The sequence below is a fragment of the Narcine bancroftii genome, chromosome 4 (genome assembly GCF_036971445.1).
Source record: "Narcine bancroftii isolate sNarBan1 chromosome 4, sNarBan1.hap1, whole genome shotgun sequence".
Lineage (NCBI taxonomy): Eukaryota > Metazoa > Chordata > Chondrichthyes > Torpediniformes > Narcinidae > Narcine > Narcine bancroftii.
Window position 1 is genome coordinate 174451039 of NC_091472.1, and position 24182 is coordinate 174475220.

General features: G+C 42.5%; 1 protein-coding gene across 9 annotated transcripts in view; it reads left to right on the forward strand.

Annotated features, from left to right (window-relative positions):
- sfi1 (SFI1 centrin binding protein) overlaps positions 1 to 24182 on the forward strand; it is a 287818-nt gene that overhangs the window by 89841 nt on the left and 173795 nt on the right. For all 9 annotated transcript variants that reach the window (XM_069933071.1, XM_069933076.1, XM_069933070.1 and 6 more), the window contains 6 exons: positions 3110 to 3207; positions 5388 to 5454; positions 16979 to 17109; positions 18890 to 18971; positions 20299 to 20477; positions 23661 to 23736. In XM_069933071.1, the coding sequence (XP_069789172.1) occupies positions 3110 to 3207; positions 5388 to 5454; positions 16979 to 17109; positions 18890 to 18971; positions 20299 to 20477; positions 23661 to 23736 (633 nt within the window). The remainder of the gene's footprint in view (positions 1 to 3109; positions 3208 to 5387; positions 5455 to 16978; positions 17110 to 18889; positions 18972 to 20298; positions 20478 to 23660; positions 23737 to 24182) is intronic.

The following is a 24182-nucleotide window of genomic DNA, read 5'->3' on the forward strand; positions in this document are numbered from 1 at the left end:
TTTACATAATATCAACCATTCATTCTTGTCTTGATAAAGGGTACATTGAGAAACTGAATGTTAGTTTCTGGTCCAAGTATCTGTGAAAGTGGGCAGTGGTGAAGAATGCAAACTGAATTCTTCCCATCATTCTCAGGAGTTTAGTATAAAAAAGCAGGAAAATTATAGTACAACTTAAGAAATGTTGGATTGGCATCTGTTGGAGTTTTGAATCCAATTTTGACCTCTCAAAAACTATGTGCCCAAAGAGATGTGGTTATATGTTGCTTGAGATGCAGTGTTTCAGTTATGAGGAGAGACTGGATAGGCTCAGTATGTTTTCCCTGGATGAGAAGAAAATGATGCAGGACCTAAATGAATATGTAATGTTATGAGGGCACAGATAGGGTGGGGCGGCACAGTTAACATAACGGATAATCCAATGCTATTACAGTGCCAGAGACCCAGGTTTGAATCCGGCACTGTCTCTGAGGAGTTTGTATGTTCACCATGTGTCTGCATGGGTTTTCCCAGGGTGCTTCAGTTTCCTCCCACACTTGAAAACTTATGGGAATTGTAGGTTAACTGGGTGTATTTGGATGGTGTAGGCTCATGGAAGGGCCTGTTCCCATGCTCTATGTCTAAATTAAAAATTAAATATCTGAGGTGACTGAAACTAGAGGGCATAGATATAAAGTGTAAGATGGTTTGAGGAGATCCAAGGAATTCTTTTCACAGTTAGAGAATGATTGGAATCCAGAACCCACTGCACGAGGAGTGTGGGTATTAAGAAGAATCTGAATGAACCATTGAATCACAAAGGCATAAAAGACTGTGGACCAAGAGGTGGTAAATAGGATTAGTAATGTTATGGGCCCAGAGGACCCCAAAAACTAGCAGCAATAGAAATTCATCAAGACAAATGGTTACTTAAACAAAGGTTGCTTTTAATTATTTTTAAACATGAAAACAGAATCAAACTCTGTAACTTGTTACGATTAACTTAACCCCCTTCTAATTTTAAGCAAATGCATATGTAATACATGTATAAGTTCAGAAAACTTCTTTGATTCACAGTTCAATCTCACTTCTCACTCCTCCAAGTTCACCAGCATCAAGCAATACTTATACTGTGCACAGAATTTAACATTTATGGATCTTCTCCAGGCTTTGATGCTTGAAAAGTAAATGGTTATCATTCAGGAAGAACCTTATTGGTTTTCAGAGAGAGATTTGTTGCTCATTCCTTCTGATCAGCCACTTCAGTGTCTTGCCGAAGTAAATTGCCCCATCAGGGTTTTCCAGATGATAACCTCTTTCTTTCTGGTCACCACAGAGTTCCTTTTCTGTTTCTCTTATTTCAAGTGAAACATTAGGCAGCCAGTCTTCTCCTCTTGTATGGACCACAAGGGCTTTGACCAGGCTGAACTACGAACTCACAACCCATCTTCAACATGGGTTTTTTCCACAAGCTTGCCAGCTTGTCCTGTTCCAGTCCCAGCTGCTGAACTGTAGAACTAAATTCTCTCTCTCTCTCTCTCTCTCTCTCTCTCTCTCTCTCTCTCTCTCTCAGAGAAAACCACATGAACCTCTTAGAACAGCAAACTGTTCTCAGACTGCGGCACCGGACCCAATCTTCGGAGTTTGTTCATCTGTTGCTTTCCAAAACAATAATCCGTTACTTCACAGCATGTCCAATTAACATCTACTTGTGAAGTCTTTGTAGGCATTCTTCAAAGTTTTTGCAAAGGCACCCAGAGACTGGACTATCTGGGTTGAGCAGAGCTCCAGCATTTTAAATGAGATCTGTTTTGAAGTGTTTGTGACCTAAACTAAAAAAAACTGCCACAATTTATCTCCTTTAAAATATATCTATATACAATATAAAATATAGCATAATCTGTCGCAGTATAGATGGGCATTTGATGATAGGTGGGCAGAAGAATCTGTTTCCATGCTTTGTGACTCTGTCACTCTGGTCTTCCACGTTGCTAACATTGAACTGATCCTTCTCTGCTGTTTCTGAGGAATGTGTGGAGTAATTGCATGTGGCTTCCCAAGAAGGCAGTGCCCATCTTTGGCAACCCAGATCTTGGATTGTGGACAGCAGATCAGCACATAGCACCAGAGCAGAAAAACTGGTGCCCTGTGCCAATCTTCTGCTTCCCCACCTTCCCCCTCCCCCCTCCCCTCCTCTCAACCCCTGTTGAGAAGGAGAAGCCTGGTACAGGCATGGTAGGGGTGTATAGCAGTGCATCACCATGGGGCTTGACTGCTGAAGAACTTATGCTGGGCTGCTGGCGACTGGTTTGTGGGGACCATGTATCAGGACTAGGATTCATGAGGGTGCTGATGGAAACCAGGGGCTAAGAAGAATAACTTGAAGGACTTCAGCCTTGATTCACTGCTAGACGGATCAGGAGGCTGTGTGACAATGGAGGTGACCACATCGGTGGAGGGATCCATGGAGATTCCTTCTCTGAAAGGGCTCTCATTTGTTTCTCTTTCTTGTCTTGATGGCAGTGCATCTTTGTGTCTTTGAAACATTAAACAAAGGAAAAACTTTTATGTACATAACAAAAACCTGAATCTTGGAAAACTGTCCCTTTCTGTATTAAATAATGTTGTCTTTCTACAAATTTAAATGAAATACAGGTTAACCAATAATCTAAAGAAAAAAATATAACTGTTGCCTAAGACACGAATTACATACTTCATCCAGATTTTGAAACATTATTTGAACATAGGCTGGAATTCTGCCTGTCCCTTTGATTTGTTAAAAGATCTTATTTCTTAAAAAGGGGGGGAAGCAGAACTATTCAGTATTTGGCCTTGTGTAAGAGAAGTTGTAGCTTTTTTTGTCCATTGAAGATCTGCAACCAAAATTTCTCTTCAGTTCCTAAATTAAGTGAGAGTTTTTACTTTTGTGCAAATGAACAGCGGCCAGGAATGAGTACAGAAAGCACTGGAAAATGGATTTGTGTGAACCTGTGATTAAAACAAGTTGATGAATGTGTTTGTGACTAAATTATTATGTGACATGCCAACCCATTTAACAGACCAGTTCTATAAATACAGTTGCTTTGGGATCTGAGTCTATTTCTGCTCTCAATTTGCCTTGTTTGAACAGATGCTGCAAAGGTGCTGGAATCAGTGGAAAATAAATTTGGAGAAGCAAGAAGAGCTTCAGATTCAGACAAAATCTGGAGAAGCCCAAAATCACTTCAGGTATTCTTCATTCTTTTTTCATGCTTTAATTTTCATGCTAAAACAATATTCAGATATTAGAAGGTGAAAATGTCCTTTATATTCTGAAACCTTTGTACTTCTCTTGAACACACATCCTTTACCAAAATCTTCATAAAGCTACTTTAACATTTTATCGACATATGGTTCTCAGGTGATTACTAATGAGAACTAAAATTCACACACAGGAAAATTGTTCATCATATTTCAAACCATGTGAAATGATGTCATTAATGAAGAAGTTGAATGAATTTCAGAATGTGGGTGCAGTTAATTTCTTTTGTGACTATGAGGAGAGTCGGGATAACTACTTTGTGAATGTTATTGACAAGAGGACATTGGGCTTTTACACCCAGATCTCTTCCATCCTGATTGGCAAGGGCTACATCTTTGACCACTTTATATTGAGCACCACCACTCAGGAAAGAGATTTTATAACCTGGCTTTGATCCTGAAGATCATTTCTTCATTGAGCATCTTGCACTGCAAATTTAATTTCTCAGATATCAAAAGTTGGTCAGCTGAATTATTTTTATCAGGATGTTTAGACCTGTGATTTACCCTCACCAGATACTTCAAAGTAAGAAGACTGTGGTCTCCTTCTATTTAATCTAGGTTAGTGTTGTCCATTCTCTAGGATTTTTATGGCACATCAGGAATTGAAGATGAGTTCCCATTCATGGCCTTAACCAGTGTAGGAGATTTTCTGAAAATCTGTTGACTTATGCATGGAGCCATAAACTTAAATTTGGGTTTAGATTCTACTGAGATGATGACCAAATCCAGTCACATGGTGCAGGGCTGAGGCATTCTCTTTCATTTCCTTCCTTTCCACAATCATTGTTAGTTATTCATATGGGCCCATCAAGTTCCTTGTTGAAGTGTACACCAACCAGTGATTTCCAGGAGGTGTAATGCATATGCTTCCACCTGGTCCCATCTCATGCAAATGAACATCAGAGTGTATGAAGCATAAACCTAGAATTTTGATCAGTTGAAGGCATGAATTTTAAGCAATCATGTTTAATGATAATTTAACCTGGATTGGATCATGTTAGGGCAGCACAATTAGCAATGTATTACAGCACCAGCAATTGGGACTGGTGTTTGAATCCTGAACTGTCTGTAAGGAGTTGGTATGTTCTTCCTGTGTGTGTGTGTGTGTGTGTGTGTGTGTGTGTGTGTGGGTTTCCTCTGAGTGCTATTGCTTCCGTCCACCCTTCAAAACGTATGGGGGTTGTAGTTCAATTGGGTGCAATTGGACAGTATGGACTTGTGGATAGAAAGGGCTTGTTACCATACTGTATATCTGTATGTAAGTATGTCATTTTTGAAATTATTTGATCTTCTTACTTTCATCTGATTAGTTATTGCCTGCTGCTGAACCTTGGATTTTATAATTGTACATTGCCAGTTAAAACATTGGTCGATGTCAACAATTTTGAATTCCAGCCTCAGATTAATTTCTTGCCAGGACTTTGATGAGGGCATAAATTCAGGAGGACTGTGGAACAGATTGCCATGATAGCCAAAATTTTGACAGCTTTTCATTGCTAAGGCTGGATCTGTTTTCCACATGATCTGTGGTATGCAGTGGATCGGTCTGGCCTTAGTTTTGTCATCTGGCTATTCGTCTCACCCAGATTACATGCCACCAGGTGGCAAGAGAGAATATATAATGTGATGCACAAAACATTATATTTTTGTGGGATGGCCTTGGTGAGCAGGTAGTCATATCCTGTCAGTATGTTTGGTTTATTTTCTGACTGATTGGATCAATAGATTGATTGTTGTGGTTTGTGATCTGTGTTGTTTTCTGGGCTATTGTATGCTGGATGTCTCTGCGAAGTGTTTACCATTTGCAGCTGATAAGTGCACCCATATTTAAACAAAGCACCTCTTTTCTGTTCAAATGTAATGACATGAACCAGCCTGGTGACACTGCAATTTTATTGCACAGGAAAATTATAATTTAGAATTTAACATTTATCAAACCTCACAATTAAGTTGAATCATTAAAAAAAAGAACATTTCTGTGTGATCAGCCATCCCATCATGTATCTTTTTAAAAAGAAATTCTCCAAAAATATTGATGTACTTGTACCTATAAGCCTCCCTCATAATAATGATTTTACTGAAAGAATTCAATCTCCCTTTTCTAGGAAGGTATTGTTGAAGAAATCACTGCATTATTGGATGAAATGCATTCAAGAGAGAAAGTGGTATCAGGTGAGGAATTAGGATGTGATTGTGTACAAGAATATTGAGAGTAAGTCTGTCCAGTTGTTCCAGAGCTCTCACAGACTGAAGCACTGCACTGTCTGGTTTTGAGCCTATTACATCATAAAGATCCCAGGTTTTACTCCAGCTCTCAATTAATTTTCAGCTTTGAAATATAATACAGGTACTTTTACTTGTTTTTGATGTGAGGATTTAAACAAATTAAAGTATTTCAAAAGTGAACTATTTTCCTGAGCATGGATCTACTTCTGCCCTACACTGGGCTGGGCTGTGCTCTGCTTCTGTCAGATTCCTTGTTGCCTGATATGAATGTTTTTTGGTATTGTGTCTCCTACTTACATATTCCCCTTCGCCCCATTTTTTTTATTTTAGCCATGTTTTGGGCAGCTGTAAACTTGTTTAGACTGAAGCTTTTGGCCCATGCCCATCAACCTCTGTTTTAAATATAGCCAATGACTTGGACTCCACGGCTGTCCGCAGCGTCGATTTCCATAGATTCACCACCCTTATGGAAAAGTAATTGCTGCTTGTCTGTTCTGAATGGATGTTTTTGTATTTTGAAGCTGTGACCTCTGATCCCAGATTCTTCCACCGTAGTGAATATCCAAAGCCCAGTGATTAAAGCCCTGGAGCCATCAAACACCCCTCTTGTTATAATCCTTTCATTCTGGGGATCGTTCTCATGAACATCCTTTGGACCCTCTCCAATGTCAGCATATCTTTCCTTTCATGAGGAGCCCAAACCTGCTCACAACCTCCGTGCAGCCTGGCCACACTTTGTAAAAGCTTCATTATATCCCTGCTTTTATATTCTATCCCTCTCGAAATTAATATTAGTATGTTTGAATTGGAGAGTCATACATTCTCAGTTCTCAGAGTCCACACTTATTTTACACCAATCACACAGTGATCTCATTTTATTCTCTTTGTGTTCCATGAACTGCCCTCGCTTCTACCACTCATCCATGTGAAATTTACAGTGGCCAGTTAACTTGCCAACCTTCATGCTTACGTGTTGTGAGAGAAAAATGCAATCACAGCGAGAATGTGCAAATACCCCACCAACAACATCAGAGGTTGGGATTGAATCCAGGTCACTGGAGCTGTCGGAGCAGCTCATTTAGTTATGTGTAACTCGTGTATCATATTATACTTTTACCAACATTTAAATTTCAAGTTACACCAAACTAAAAATTGACGAATAGCTTCGAGAGGTGAGGTGACCAAAGGCATGATCAGAAGGAGGTTTCATGGGTCATCTTCAAGGATGAGAGACTATTTTAAAATGTTGCTCATGATGAAATATCATTGACCTGAAAGATTAACTCAGATTCACTGTTCACAGGTGTTGCCTGAAACACTGAGTGTTTTTTTTTCCTGATAATATTTTCAATTTTTATTTCTGATTTCTGGTATCTAGGTTTTGTTTTTCGATTAGAAATGAGGAGCTGGAAGGAATTCTTGAGCTTTGGGTCTTTGAACTGAAGGCATAGACACTTCTTTTTTTTCTTCTTTGGCTTGGCTTCGTGGACGAAGATTTATGGAGGGGTAATGTCCACGTTAGGTGCAGGCTCGTTTGTGGCTGACAAGTCTGATGCGGGACAGGCAGACACGGTTGCAGCGGTTGCAAGGGAAAATTGGTTGGTTGGGGTTGGGTGTTGGGTTTTTCCTCCTTTGTCTTTTGTCAGTGAGGTGGGCTCTGCGGTCTTCTTCAAAGGAGGTTGCTGCCCGCCGAACTGTGAGGCGCCAAGATGCATGGTTGGAGGCGATATCAGCCCACTGGCGGTGGTCAATGTGGCAGGCACCTGCCGCATAGACACTAATAGCGCAGTTAATGTTAGGACTGATCAGGAGACTTGACATAGAGGAGTGTCATTATAATTAGGATCTTCAGAGCATGGGGAGGGGCAAGACCATGAGGGCAAAGAATTTTAAAATCAAAATGTTGCTTAACTGAAAGTCATTATCAGTTAGGAAACACATTAAGGAATGAAATGTACTTTGTGTGAACTAGTTTAATATGATTGAGGATGACATCAGGCTTATGGAGAATAGGATGAGGGAGATTGGAAATGTTTTGGAATAATCAAGTCCGAGGTAGCAAGTGTTCGAAATGGACCATTTTAGTGCACAACTGTTACTGTTCGTGAGTGCAATTTGACAAAATGTCAAGTTACAAGGAAACTTGTGAAAAGTAATTAATTTTCAGCTTGTGAAAGAGTCCCAACTGAATTTTGCTGCAAATGTTTCTAGATACATAGATCCGTGCAATTATGTAAAATTACTCCAGAGGTTTCTAATTGCCTGATTAGGTTTCTCATCTCATGATTTGAATGACTTGCCTTTGTTTCACTTGTCCAAAAATGGGTAATAAAGAAAAATAGGTCTCAGGAGACTTCCTTCCCATGTGCTTCACAACGTAGCTGTGGTTCCTACCTTATCTTTAACTTGAACTGTGGTCTGCCTACTTCAAACTGCTTTGGACCTCCACTGGATGGGACAACCAAGGTCCTACTACCTGGCCATCCCCCCACTAGCCCCATACATGTTTAAGCTACCTGTAAATTGGGGCTTGAGGCAGTTTTATATATCAAACTCCCACAGAGGCCTGTGGCCAAGATGGCACCCATGCACCCCAGCCCAGGCCAAAAGAATTATGAGCTCCATGGAAGCAGTGGACTGGCACAGGGCACTCCCTTGCTGAGAAAGAGGAGTCTGGGAAAAAGCCTAACAATGTAGAGGATCACAACAGCAGTTCCAGCTGTGTGGGTGTTATGGGTAATGAAGGCGGACATTGCTCCCACATTGAAGCATCGCCAGCTGCCACTGTGAGTGAACTCCGGCCTCGGCAACACTGCACCCCTGTTGCTGCGTCAAGAGTTAGATGAGATGGAGTGTTAGGTGTGAGAAGGGGAGCGTCAGGAGTTAGATGGGGGAAGGCAACCAACAACGGCGGCTGGAGGCAGTGGGAGGGGGCAATTGAAGGATGGCGGGAGGCGACCGAAGGACAGCCGATGGATGGCTGGAGGTGGGGGATGGGGGGTCGGCAGACATCTGGGGGTGGGGGAGTGACCGATGGGGGGCCGGGGGGCTGGGGGGGTTGACTGATAGATGACCAGAGTGGGCGGGGGGGGGCAAGGGGGACAGATGGACAGTGGGGCTAGGAGTGGGCTGTCGGGCGTTTTCATTACCGAAAAAGTACCTGTTTTTGGAGTTGCCAGTGTTTGGAATCCTGGATAAACAACATTATTTAAGAATATAACATGCATGAAATTCTTTAACTTTTGTCAACCAAAAGGCAGACAGAGTCGCCACTTTGTCCATTTACAGTTAAAATGTCTCACAAGGCACTGACATATGATCAGATTTACTTCAAAGCTGCAGCCTTAATAACATGGAGAGCCTTTAAACATAAATTATTTATTCCGAGTACAGTATGTGCAGAGTTGCAGATGAAGTCTCCAAATAAGTTTGCAGTTGCAGTCGCCATGAAATTATGCATCAGTAGTTCATCAGAAGCAGAAAAAAAATGAATGCATATTCTTTAGTTTACCAAAAACACTTCACAATCTATTTGCTATTTTTGACATTTTCCCACCATTGCTACATAAGGCAGCCGGAGAGCCAGGATATCAACAGTTTGAGGAACAGCAAAGGGGTAAATTGGTGATTAATGTGTTTTTCTTACTTGGGGAGTGCCTGTTAATTAGGAAAGAGTCCTTCTCTGCTCTTCCAGTCAGCTTGTGGGACCTTTCAAGTTAACCAGATTGATTAACATTTTTTCCAAAAATATGGTATTTATTGCAATTAAATATTTGCTTGGTGTGCTAAAATGTTAGCTTGGATTACATTTTCAGATTACAGGAAGGTACTTGATTGACGCTTGTAGAAGATGTTAAAGGAAAATAAAGTTAATTGTCCAACACAAAATAGATTTGTTTCAGAAAATAGATATTTTTCAATGTCATTGGAGATTTGACATTTGCTAAGTGGAGCTTTCTTTGGAGGGGTAAAAGGTTAGTTTGCAGATGCCACAGGTAATCAAGAAACCAAATAGCTTCATTGCAAGAGGGATTGAATGTAAGAGCAGGAAGGTTCTGTGGCGATGTCGCACCTCAAATGTTGCTTGCAGTTCTGGTCTTCTAACTTGAGAAAGGATGTGTGTATTGGCTTTGGAGGCAGTTCACTAGATTGATTCTGGAGATAAAGGGATTAGCCAATGAGGCGAGATTGAGTCACCTGAAATGATACTGGAATTCAGAAGAATGGGAGAGGATATCATGGAATCATATAAAATTATGAAAGTGGTGGATAAGATAGAGGCAGGAATATTTTTTCCACTGGGAGGTGGAAATTACCAAGATATGGAGAGTGGATTTAGGATGGAGACAAGGAGAACCTGTTTTTTCCAAATAGTAGTGAATCTGTGGAATTCTTTGTCCAAGGAAGCAATAGAGGCTACCTCAGTAAATATATTGAAGATGCAGACTTTTTTTCCCCTGAATAGAGGGCTCTGAGCTGAGGCCATGACCAGATTAGCTATGAATGGGAGAGCAGGCTTGACTGGGCAGATGGCCTGCTCTTGCCTATATTTCTGATGTACTCATAAAATGACCAACTTCCTTTGCATATTTAACTTTGTTTTTTGGTCATTCTTTGCAGCATGAAGAAGTCATTGGGTCTGTAATGACTTCTTTATTTTTATTTTTTGGTCTGAATATCAATGGGTCTAATGGACCATCCTTCATTTACATTCCTTTTAAAGGATATATTGACTTTATTTGAATTTACTTCAATCTACCTAATATGTGTACATTGCAGAAAATCCTTGTGTACAAACAAAATAATTTCCTGCTTTGAATTCCCATGAATTAATCAAACTCATCTCTTGTGGGACCTGCTCTCCTACTGGTGGAAATGCTTTCTTTCTGTCCATTTAAAAACTTCTCTTACCTAAAGACTAATTCCTGGTTTTCTAAATCTTTCTTCCAGTTTCATCCCTGGCACAATTCTGGCCATATCTGTAGCATCCATTCTTGTTGGGGGCTATAGCACATATAAGTAAAAAAGCCTTGTTTTCTTTTCACCTCATGCAATAGATTTTTAAAATGCTTTTTATGTCGTCAGTAGGTGAGAAGAAAGCAAAACGTGACTCTTCATAGGGAAGGGGGCCCATAACATTTCTGCAGAATCCAAGGGATGGAGCAAAGCCAAAAAAAAGGTTGAGAATGGTTGATCTGCATTGTGTGCCCAGAATAGGACAGTATATTCTGTTTGAGTTCTAGACCGTAATTTATTTATTTGCCTTTGTACTCTTAGAAGCCAAGGAACATGTGCATTTTTAACAGCTTTATGAACATTACAATCTGGAGATATTTCCATATACGAACCATGAAGTCAGAGATTTGTGAGTGAGATAGAAACCATTTAGTCCATTGTCTGTAAACCTCACTAAAGTTGATTAATCTTGTGTCCCGGTTCTTGATCCTTAGCTATTTCAGTTGTTGGATCTTATTAAGTATACTGAAGGATTTTATCTTTACCATCTGTGATATCCATACCCCCCTTTGCTTCTATTAATCAACTTGAGCCCTTGGAACTTAATTATTGACCCCTCTGCTAAGGGGTCAGATAATTTTATTCTCAGACAATGATGTCTTTCATCTCTTCAAATCTATGATGCCTTTTAGACCAATCCCATGAAACCCAATATCCCAGTTTTATATACCTCTTAAATCTCTCCTCATGCTCCTTTAAAATTCTGGACAGCCTCTTCTTTTCACAATAATTCTCTAGCCTTGAGGAAGTCTTTCTCCCATCCAACCATTGTTGACTCCAGTATCCAAAATGGTATATTGAGGGGACAGCCATAGGGGTGCCCTGCACTGCTTGCCTTTTCCCTCTCCTGACTGTCACCCATCTACCCTCCTCCTGCCTCCTAGGTGTGATAGTGATCTTGCAACTCCTGTCTATTACCCCCTCTGCCTCCTGAATGATCTGGAGTTCATCCAACTCCAGCTCCAATTCCTTAACTTGGTTTGTCAGGAGCTGCAGCTGGATGCACTTCTTGCAGATGAAGTCATCAGGGATACTGCTGACTTCCCTGATGACGCACATTTTGTGAGAGGAGCATTCCCCTGCCTTGGCTGCCATTCCCACTGTCTATGACTAGATGAACAAAATATATGATATCTAAAAACCTGCCCTTATCTTTTCCCACCTGATGAATCCTTTTTATTCCTCGAATAGGGTGGTCCTTTCTGACTTCAACCCTGACTATTCCTTGCCCCTTGCCTGTTTTCGCCGAAGCTTGTTGAGCCAAAGCCTTACCATTCTTGCTCAACTCACTCTGACGATGACTGGTTCCTCAATGACCACTCCATTACACAGTTTCTCACGTTGATAGGAATACTGAACATCTTCCTCCAGTGACAGTTTCAAGAGGTAGACAATTTAAGACAGGGATAAAGACAAGTTTTTGTATTTAGAGAGTGGTGAACTTTTGGAATGTTTAACCCTTGAGGACTGTGGAGGCTCAACTCATGGAGTTCCTTCTAAACAGATCCACTAATCACTCCTTTGGTACCTTCCCCTGTGACCATAGTTAGTGCTGTACTTAACACTCACTTTTCCTCCTTCACCTCCTTCGGGGCCCCTTACAGTCCTTAGAAGTAAAGCATCACTTCCCTTGTGAATCTGCAGGGTCATCTACTGTATCTAGTGCTCCCATTATGGTTTTCTTTACATCGGAGCGACTGGACAAGGACTGGGAGACTGTTTTGCTGAGCACTTTAGCATTGTCTGGGGCAATGGTGGAGATCTCTTAGCGCCAACCATTTCAATTCTACCCCCCATTCCTGCACTGACATGTCTATCCATGCCCTTTCTGCTCTGCCAAACCAAAAGCCACCCGTAAACTGGAGGAGCAACACCTAATATTCTGTCTGAGCATGCTCCAAAATTAACATAGACTTCTCTGGTTTCTGTTAGACCATACCCCTGTCTCCCTTTCATCTCTATCCCTCTGGCTCCTTTCCTCCAGCTCTCTGCCCCCTTCCCTCTCCATTTAGAGAGCTGTCTCCTGCCCTTATCTCTTAGATTTTTTTCTGATTCTCTTCCGCCCTATAATCTCTTGCCTGTGGGACTGTGCTTCTCCAGTCCTTAACCCCACCATTTTATTCATGCATCTGCCTGCTTTTGGCTCATACCCTGATGAAGTTTTCAACCCCAAAGCATTGGTTGTACATCTTTATCTTGGTTACAGAACGCTGCGTGACTTGCTGAGTTTCTCCAGCATTTTGTGTTAACTAAGATCACAGCATCTTCAGATATTCTTGTTTAACCTAAAGACAGATCCACAAGTTTCCTGATTTTTGAGGTTAAGCAATGAGGATGGTGCAGAAAATAGAGCTGTCATTGAAGTCATTATTTTGATGAATGATAGAGCAGACACAAAGGACTGGGTTGCAAATTCTTGCTGCTAATTTTAGTTTTAATATGTCTGCTTCTCAGTTCTTATTTTAAAATGTGACATTTTTGATGGGTCGTGGACTATATTTGGTACTTGCCATTATTAGACATCTGATCCTTTTTGATTCTCAGCTCCTTTAATATTGTCTCTATTGATGTGCGTACCAAGTTACCCCTGAGCTAAGATTTCAATTTGAGCTGTAATCTTGGGTTTTTTTTTGTGCAGTGGATCATTTTCACAAAAAACTGATTTGTACCTTGGACCTTTCCTTATGCTGTTTTAATGATGGAGAATGGAGGTTTCCTACACATGTGCTTCATTAAAAGATGAGGAATGTCTTCATGGTGAAATTTAATTCATGTTCTGTAATTTTCAGTTGATACTTGCTTTAAAGCCAATGATGTTCAAATGGAGGTGAAGGAGGTGGATTGATAAATGAGTTTATTGGTATGCATATTGTGCAATATGCGTAGGTGTCGTGGGCTGAGCTGAATCGCTGCCCCAGTCACCTGGCACAAAATTACATGGGCCCCCCTGCCCTTCCGAGGAGAAGCCCGCAGTTGATGACACGCGTGGCCTGGGGGATGGCGCCGCTTCTGCGTTGCGTGCTTCTGGATGGGGAATGATGCCGCAATGCGCCAATGTCATTTCCTAGACCAGGAAGTGGGCAGTCTCCTTGAGCAGTGCGAATAGCTCCAATTAGGTTCAGTTACTGATTCACCTCGTGCTGTGTTGATGTCTCTCATTTCAGTAATGCTGCCGTTAGCAGATGCTATAGTGGTGACCCTGATGATTCCAACGTTTTTGGAACCCACTTCGAACACGACAAAATGCAGGATGCAACTACCGCTACGCTCACAATGGCTGCAACCATCGGCGTGGGTATGCATTATCCGCCCTTCTGGGCAAATCATCCCTGGAATTGGTTACAACCAGCTGAGTAATAGTTCCAGGTCAGAGGCATTTTCTCAGAGGATACCAAGTTCTGGTACATTGTCAGTGCCCTGGATGCCACTACTGTAGTAAAAGTAAGCTCCTTCATGGAAAATCTTTCTCTGGAGTGCAAGTACGAACAATTCTGACGTTTCTCCTTGATTCCCTGGAACTCAGCTGACACGATCACGCCATCCGCATCCTGAATATGCAAGGCCTGGGCAATAGGAACACCTCCGAACTCGTGCACGAAATGGTGGCTTTAGCAGACAGGCACACAAACTCTTTCTTGTTCGAGGCCATGTTCCTCTCCAAGCTATCAGTGCACGTTTCCTCAGCAATATCCGACATGAATTCAGCGTCCCACACCTGGTAGCCCAAGAAGCAGACAGACTTTTCCGCACCCCGCAACAGGGCTCCAAACACATGCAACCGATCTACGCTGTCAGGGCCACCAGTTCAGCCTCCACGTCAGGCCCCCTGGCAGTAGCCACGGCTCAGCTGCAGAGTGATTATTGCTTCTACCACCGCAGATGGGGCCGTAATGCCCGGCGGAGTGTTCCTCCATGCTCGTACCCCAATGCCAAGTCAAGACTGGCTGTCGATAGTGGCCTCAGTGGTTGACATGCATAAACGCCTACTCTACCTCAGGGACTAGCGAACAAAGAGGGATTTCCTAGTCGACGCGAGCGCAGAGATAAGCCTTGTTCTGCTGACTTACTTTAAACTCAAACACAATTCCAAGGGCCTTCCCCAACAAGCAGTCAACCGTTCCTCCATTCTGAGTTTCAGCACCCGCCAAGTCACAATCCACGCCACAGACACGGGAGTTTTCCATTGGAAGTGTACGATTGTGTCCGTGGGACAAGCACTACTCGGAGCATATTTCCTCTGGGCACACGAGCTCTTGGTGAACATGAACAAATCCCATTTGGTCAACGCGACCACGTTCTAATCCTACCCCCTTACTCGACAGCAACATTGGTTTCTGCCGATAGGAATCCACTCTCTGGACCGTAACGAATATGCCTGCCAAATATTCATCGCTGCTGGTGCCCAACTTCCACAACACTAAACCAGCACATAGTGTGGAGCACTACATCGAGACCACCGACGTTCTTCAGCAAACATCTCCGGACACCAGAACTCAAGTACAGCGTGTTCAACCACGAACTGCTTGCCCTATACCTGGCAATATGACATTTCCAGTACGTTAGAAGGAAGGGTTTTTGTTTCCTACACAGACAACAAACCACTCAGCAATGTCTTGGATCCATGGTCGGTGAGGCAACAATCATACCTCTCTTACTTTTCTGTGTTTACTATGGACATTCGCCACGTCACAGGCAAATGGAACATGGTGGCCGACGCACTCTCCAGACCAGACATCGCTGCTACTTTAGGAAGGCTCGATGTTGCTCAGCTGGCCAAAAAACATGCAGATGGCCATCACCAGACTGAAGGTTACTGATGTCTGTCCTTCACCGGCGAGCCCGATTACTGTGTGACATGTCCACAGGTTTCCCAAGACCCATCCTATTTGCGACCTGGCGACACCGGGTGTTCGACCAAATCCATGATCTGTCACATCCTTCCATAAGGTCCACAGTGCGTTTCTGTCTGATAAGTTCATGGGGCATGGCCTCCGCCGCGATGTAACCCTGTGGGCTAAGACTTGTTTGGACTGCCAACGCACCAAAGTGCATAGACACACCAAAGCCCTGCTCCAGAACTTCGATCTGGTGCAGCGCCGTTTTGACCATGTTCATATGGTATCATCGACCCATTCCCCGTGAGCCAAGGTATGCAGTATTTATTCACAGTAATCTAATGTTTTATTCGTTGGCTCAAAGCAATATCCCTGCCCACATGCAACACAGAGAGTTGCGCCAGAGCTTTCTTGTTCACTTGGCTCGCAAGCTTTTGAGTCCTGACCTACATTACCTCAGACTGGGGGACCCAGTTCACCTTGCCAAGTTCTGCGGCAGCTAGTTACACCAGACCACTGCCTCCCATCCTCAGACAAACAGCCTTGTTGATGTTTCCACAGCCACCTGAAAGCTTGACTGCAAGGCCCTAATTGTTGGATGAACTCCCATGGGTGCTGTTAGGAATTCGCACAGCACCAAAAGAAGACCTTTAAGAGTCATCAACTGAGCTGGTGTACGGCTCACTGCTTACCATCCCAGGGGACATTCACTTAAACCCTCCTGGCCCACAACCCAGTGCTCTAGAAGGCCTCCAGCGATTGAGGAACAAATGGATAGACAGAAACCTCTGCCACCTTCCCTACACGGTATCCATCCTGCCATGTCCCAGCAAAGCTGCAGTCCACAAAATTTGTTTTCACGCGGAGAGGACAGCAAGGGGCCCATACAAAAGTCCATTTAAGGTATTGCAGCGCGACATTGTCATTTTCACCTTGGTCATTGGTGTGTAGCAGCACAGGTTTACCATTGACCATCTCAAGGCAATGCATCTGGACTCAGACCAGCCCTCCTCGGATCCCCAGGTCAGATACAGAGGCCTCCATCCCAAAAACAGTATCGTAACTTGCTTAAAGGGTGGCAGCGATTCTGGGGTTGGGGGTTGGTGTAGCGGGCCAAGCGACCATGTGGTTAGACAGGCCGAATCGTCGCTCCAGTCATCCAACATAAGATGGCACTGGCTTCCCTTCTGAGGAGAAGTCAGTGGTGGTGACACGCTTTGCCTGGGGGACAGCGTTGCTTCCCTGTTGCATGCAGCTGAACGGGGTGTGATGCTGCGATGTACTGACGTCACTTCCTAGACCAACGCACCCTTCACAGGAAGTAGGCAGTCTCCTCAAGAGGCACAAGTAATTCAAAATGAAGTTCAGATACTGGTTCATCTCGTGCTGTGTGGATGTCTTTCATTTTGGGATCGCTGCTGTTAGCGGACACTACGTATGCACGAAATTTGTTACTTGCTGCAGCTAAACAGGTACTTGTAAAGAAAAATGATTAATAGTTAATGAATTAAATTAAAATGGACAATAATACATGAGACAAATAATAAATAGAGATAATAAAAATAATTGATAATATGATAAATATTGATTGCTGTGACCTCTGCTCTTTATTGTTTTAGGTTCAAGATAAAAAGGCTAAAGCTCACTACAGGCAGATGTTGTTGCCTTTTTACCTGGAAAGGTGGAAGTTTTTTGTGTGTGAGAAGAAACGTCTGAATGAACTGAAAGAGACTGCATGGGTATTTCACAGGTACTGTCCAAATATTAGTTGAGTCCATAGAGCCTGTTTCAGTGCTGTAATTTCTTCGGCCCACAAAGTCTGTGCCAACCATAATGCCAATTTGAACAAATCACATCTTCCTTCTCATGGTTTATATCCCTCCATTCTCTGCCTTTTAATGTGCTTGTCTAAATGCTTCTTAAATGTTGTCATCATAGCTGCCTCCACTGCTTCTAAAGGCAATGTGTTCTAGACAAATACCACTTTCTGTTTAAAAATAAACGCCTTGTCAATTTCCATTAAAGAGTCCCCCTTCACATAAACCTCTGCTCTTAAGTATTTGACATTTTCTCTCTTTGAAAAATACTTGACTATCTATGCCAGTAATAATTTTATACACTTCTATCATGTCTCATCCTCCGACATTCAAGAAAAAACAGTCCAAGATCATGTACATCTCCTTGCAGCTGATACTCTTGAAAAGCAACATCTTAGTGAACTTCATTTGCACCCTCTCCAAAGCCTTCACATCCTTCCTATAACGTAGAGTGCAGTGAGTGACACGGTTGGCGTAGCAGTTAGCACAATACCTTCACAGCGCCAGCATTTGGAAACGGGGTTTGAATCCAGCACTGTCTGCAAGGAGTTTGTATGTCCTCCCTGTGACTGTGTGGGTTTTCCTTGGGGGCTCTGGTTTCCTCTCACCATTTGAAACATACCAGGGTGTAGGTTAATTGGGTGTAAATTGGATGGCAAGGATAAGTGAGCCAAAATGGCCTGTTGCTGTGCTGTATGTCTAAATTTAGAACTGCATGCAGTTCTCCAAATGGGGCCTAACTGAAGTTTAATACTGGTGCAACATGACTTACAAACCTTAAAACCCAATACATGAATCAATAAAGGGATGAATGTCGTATGGCTTCTTTACTACCCTGTCTACTTATGTTGCTACCTTCAAAGACCTTTGGATTTGCACTGCAAGATCCCTTTATATATCAAATTGATGCCTGCATGCAACAAGACCCAAAGAATAAGCAGGCATGGCCAAGTCATAAATGTGTTTCAAATGACCAAGGGAGTGATCATCTCCAACAAGAGAATGTCAAACCACTTATCCTTGACAATCAATTATGTTACTCTTGTTGAGTCCCCACTATCAACATCCTGGTGGGGTCCTCATATACTGGAACATAAATGGACCAGCCTCTTAAATACTGTGGCCACACGAGCTGGTCAGAAGCAGGATATTTGGCAGCAAGAGATTTGAGCCTTTTTGTCCTTGAGCATTTTCCATTTCAACAAGATGTGATGAATATAATGGTAGACACTGCAATTTACCTGGATGAGTCAGCTCCAACAACAGTCAAGGACCTTGACAAAATCCAGACTAAAGCATGATGCTTGATTGTGCTCAACATTTATTTCTTCCATGAAAGGCATGCAAAATGACTGGTGTGGCTACCGGCTATAAAATGCACAACAGATTCTTGTCTGGGTTCATTGGACAGCATGTTTCAAGCTGCAGCCTTTTATCAGGAATAAGGGAAAAAAGCAGCAGGTACTGAGGAACACCATATCACCTGCCAGTTCCCTTAGAGTTCCACTACCTGGTTTGGAAATTGTCACAGTTGTTCATTGTAACTGAGTCTACGTCCAAACAGCAGCCCCGTTGGAGTACTTTTATCTGAAAGACTTCCATGGTTCAAAATGGCAGCCAATCATGTGCAGATACAGAAAAATGAATAGCTTAAAAATAAAAATTGTGTGACTGTTACAATACACTTTCACAGTTAATAGTATTTCTTCACAGAGAAATGGTGCAGAGGTTGGCTTTTTATGCTTGGTGGAAGATGATGGATCAACACTGTGAAAATCGACTGGCAGAGAGACTGGTAAATATAAAATATTCTTCTCATGGTTGATCAGAGCTAATGAAAACAAAATAAATTTGTATAAATATTTGTTGTCAGTTCAACTCAAGAAAGTAATAATGATGACCTTAATTCAACAAAAAGATTGTAATTATGTTAATACTTAATGTGTCATTAAGTTTAGTAGGTGGCTCTCACTCTGATTAATTTTGAATGAAGCATTAAATTAAGCAATATGAAGTGATTGTTAAAGATACTTTGTGTTCCTATGTCCTTGCTAATATTTATTCCACATTGATCAACAGTAAAACAGTACACATGATTTCATTGATAGTTTTGGAACCACCTTGTGTGTCAGTGGCTAGTATGTTTCCCTTCGTGGCAGCAATGATCAGTTAAAAAATAGTTTTTTTTAGCTGTACTTGTTAAAGGACCGTTGTTTTAAAAAAAAATGGCGGCACTGCCAGAACTGCTGCAATGGTCGTACTGCTGCTGGGACAGACCCGAGGGGAGCGAAGACGCACTGCTCTTCCACAGGGTTCTACTGCAAAGTCCAATTACTAATGGCTCTGTACAGGCTTTAAACGGTCTGCTAAAGGAATTGACAATGGTTTATTTTAAAATCCTGCGTCCGCAAGGTCTGGGCACAAGATGGTGGTGCCTGTGTTTAGCAGTGGTCTTGAGTGTTACAGATTCCAGGGCACCAGAAAATCAGGAGACCACCTCCCCACCCCCTCATTCGCAAAGGAGAAGCAAAAGAGACCACCCTATGGGAGCACAGTGGCAGTCAGTGAGGGGCTTTGTTGCTAATGAACACATAGGTGGCAGGCTGTTGGAGACTCAAGGTGAGGAACCCACACAAGCTGCAGACAGCTGGTGATTGCAGTCAATGGTCTTGCACCAGGCTATGGACTGCTGGAAACTAGCTCAAGGTTGGCTGAAGGAGTATCAGTCATTGGAACCAGGATGCGAAAGGGTGCTGAAGGCTTCCTGATTGTTTGGATCTGGAGCTTGGGTTGCCGATGGTTTGGACTGAAGTCTGTGTGACTGCAGAGGCTGCAGGAACACTAGAGGTGAATCCACAGGCGCTCTGTCTCTGAAGGGACTCTCTTTTGCCTCTCTTTCTCTGAGTGTAAGGGGCACTGGTAATTTCTTCTGATGGCGAATCTTTGTCTGCCTTGTGCAGAATAATGATCATTTTGTGCAATATTATACCTATTTTATTACTTGGCAATAAAAAGAATATTGATGAAACTTTTGCTGACCTGCACTGGGTTTGCTTCATTTGGTTTTATTGAATGGGTGTTACATTTGGAGAAAATTAATGAACAAATTTCCTCTTTCACAGGCAGTGATTCATTGTGCTCGACACATGTTATTTCGTTACTGGTGTTGCTGGCGTATGCAAACTGCCATTTGCATGGAACAAAGAGAGAAGGAGACCACTGCTGAAATTTTTTTTAGGCATCAGTTACTGGTGAAATTTATTCGCTTTTGGAGAGAGGCTATGGCAGAGCAGAAATCAGGGTATGAAATCACTGGGCTTTATTCTGTTTAATGCTTCCATAGTTAAATCAAGTAAACATTTGGACCCTAATGGTTTTGTTGTGGTGCATTATAAAGGCACAAAATAACTTGGATATTTTTATCTGTTGAATAGCTGGTCTGATGGTCAATTTGATATTGGCGGCAAAGGATCTCTCTTCAAGTAACTATCCAGTAACCTATGATGAAAAGAAACACAAATATATGAGGTGATCAACGAATGCAGTGATGACCTTATTGTCAAATCTGCTGGTGTAGCCACGTACTACTCAAAGAAGACATACACACGTAGTGTAGTCAGGTGAAACTATATATGAGTTTTTTTAGGGCTCAGGCCCCACTTTTATACTTGCACTGTTCCTGCCGTGGCCCCCCTTGACTGACATTACAACATGCGCAACAAAATCAAGTTTCCCATGTGCGGGTACTTCCTTGCATAACAATGGCCGCCTTCCCTGCGCACTGTCCCCGTCTGTTGGCTGTGAAGCAAGGCCAGCGCCATTTGGGAGTTGCTGGCCTTTAAACTGCTCTTGCCGCTCATCCACTGGTTCACTTGTTGGGGCCAGTGCCGCTGCACGGACTGGCCTTTGGTTGCACTCGCTGCCCAGAGTGCTGGCTCGATCACCACGGCCGCAGGCCACCACACTGGCATTTTCTTGCCAAATTCTCAATTATAAGAAGGCAATGTGCAAAGTTCTGGAGGATCATTGAGCACACCTCAATGTTGAGAAAACTTTAGTATTTGCAAGTTTATGGCAACCTGAGGCGCCTGCAAGCTCACACCAAGACACAAGAGCAACTTGTCCGTGAACTACTCTTTGCAGACGATGCCGCTTTAGTTGCCCATTCAGAGCCAGCTCTCCAGCGCATGACGTCCTCTTTTGCGGAAACTGCCAAAATGTTTGGCCTGGAAGTCAGCCTGAAGAAAACTGAGGTCCTCCATCAGCCAGCTCCCCATCATGACTACCAGCCCCCCCCCACCCCCCACATCTCCATCGGGCACACAGAACTCAAAACAGTCAACCAGTTTACCTACCTCGGCTGCACCATTTCATCAGATGCAAGGATCGACAAAGAGATAGACAACAGACTCGTCAAGGCAAATGGCGCCTTTGGAAGACTACACAAAAGAGTCTGGAAAAACAACCAACTGAAGAAACACAAAGATCAGCGTGTACAGAGCCGTTGTCATACCCACGCTCCTGTTCGGCTCTGAGTCATGGGTCCTCTACCGGCATCACCTACAGCTCCTAGAACGCTCCATCAGCGCTGTCTCCGCTCCATCCTCAACATTCATTGGAATGACTTCATCACCAACATCGAAGTACTCGAGATGGCAGAATCCGCAAGCATCGAATCCATGCTGCTGAAGACCCAACTGCACTGGGTGGGTCACGTCTCCAGAATGGAGGACCATCGCCTTCCCAAGATCGTGTTATATTGCGAGCTCTCCACTGGCCACCGAGACAGAGGTGCATCAAAGAAGAGGTACAAGGACTGCTTAAAGAAATCTCTTGGTGCCTGCCACATTGACCACCGCCAGTGGGCTGATATCGCCTCCAACCGTGCATCTTGGCGCCTCACAGTTTGGCGGGCTGCAACCTCCTTTGAAGAAGACCGCAGAGCCCACCTCACTGACAAAAGACAAAGGAGGAAAAACCCAACACCCAACCCCAACCAACCAATTTTCCCTTGCAACCGCTGCAACCGTGTCTGCATGTCCCGCATCGGACTTGTCAGTCACCAATGAGCCTGCAGCAGACGTGGACATACACCTCCATAAATCTTCGTCCACGAAGCCAAGCCAAAGATGGCTGTAAAATGCCACCTAAGAGTTGAACTCCAGTTGCTCACATTAACACTGAAGTGCCAATTTTCTTCCTATTTCCCTTTGCTTCTTGCTCTCCAAAGAAGGCACACCTGACTGCTGCTTTGCACTCTCTTTTCTTTGAATGTTGAATTTTTAACAAATTGCATGCAAAAATGACATCTAATATATTAAGTGCCTTGAATATGTCTAAATGTCTCAAGGCTGTTCATAGATGCACCAACAAACAGAAGTCAAAACAGGACAATGTGAATATCAGAACTGGGGAACCCACTGGAACTTTTTACCCAGCAGAATACTAACAAATTAAATCCTTTGAAATTTGGCTTATATCTGCAGTCAATATTACATGTGACAAAAATGCAAAAAACAGATTATTGATTTTAAATGTTCACTGTCAAAATTCATCTTGCCTCAAGAACTGTAATACCATTTTCCTGATTGTCCATTTGTTCCTGATTTCCTTTATCGTCATCTATCAAAATATTCATGAACTATGTGGTTGTGATGATGTAATGGGGGGGGGGCATATTATACTGACTGCTTGCTATTGGCTATGGCTGTAGAGATACTCCACAATACTAGTATAACAGATGGAGATGCTTTCCCACTGGCCAGTTTAGTGGTGGTTATAGTCTGTTAATAACACTTGTCTGGTCTATGTCTATGGCATATCAGTAGTGCTCTCTGGTTTTATTATTAACTATAGAACTTCATTCCATAAACCTCATTATCTCATTCTTCAGAGCTGGAATGATATGCTCAAGAGTTCAAGTTTGGTATTGGTGGTGGCTACCAGTATCCCACTGCAAATAGCATTGTTAGAAAGCATTTGAAGTACTTTCAGAGAATAAATTGTAATGTTGTTTATTGTTGGTTCCAATATTGGTAAATAAATCGTGATTGACTTGTAGGCTCATTAAATTGTTCAAAAATGGGCCCATCAGTTCCCATGTCCACTCTGACATATTTCTTCAATTCCATAAGTGCATTTGCCTGCATTAAGACACTCTCGTCCATGCTTTGTCTTTGAAGTATTTGTCCAAATACCGTTTAAACATAGTAATTATATCTGTTTCAACCACCTCTGGCAGCATCCAGTATATGGCTACCAGAACTGCACATAATACTCCAAGTGCCATCTCACTAGTGTTTTGTAAAGTTGCAACATAACGTCCTACCTCTTATATTCCCAAACTTATGAAGGCAAGTGTGAATTGGAGATTACTTTTTGTATGCTAGTTTCAAATAAGTTTGTGTATAAATTTTTGTTGCTGGAGACCAGAGATTGGTATTATTTCAATTTTTAAGTTCTATTTTTCCTATCTTTGCTTCAGACAAGACAAAGAAATCCAAGCTTTAAGATACCAATACAAGATTTGCTTGCGACGCACCTGGAGTGCTTGGCATCAGGTAAGAAATTTGACCTGCTGAAGTTGGTATATGACATGAAATAGAAATCAAATTCAAATGAAATAAAACCAAATGGATCCCAGTGCCAATGCTGTAGTATCAACATTTTCATTTGATAATAAGAAGAAAATCAGAGCGCATTATATGTTTCTGTTTTAGCCAAGGTATAGTTACATATATAGACAGAATCTACCAAACTGTACCACAACACTGAATTTCATGCTTGCTCATGGCATTAAATCCTGATTCTGATTTGTTAAATGTGTCCAAGAAAATGAGGGGTTATTTGATATACAAAATGATGAGGGGTTTAGATAGAGTAAATGCAAGCAGGCTTTTTTCCACTGAGGTCAATCAATATGAGGTCAATCTTCAATCAGTTCATTAAGGGTCTGAATAGAGGGGACATAACAGTGGACCTGCTCTTAATGAATGAGATTGGCAAG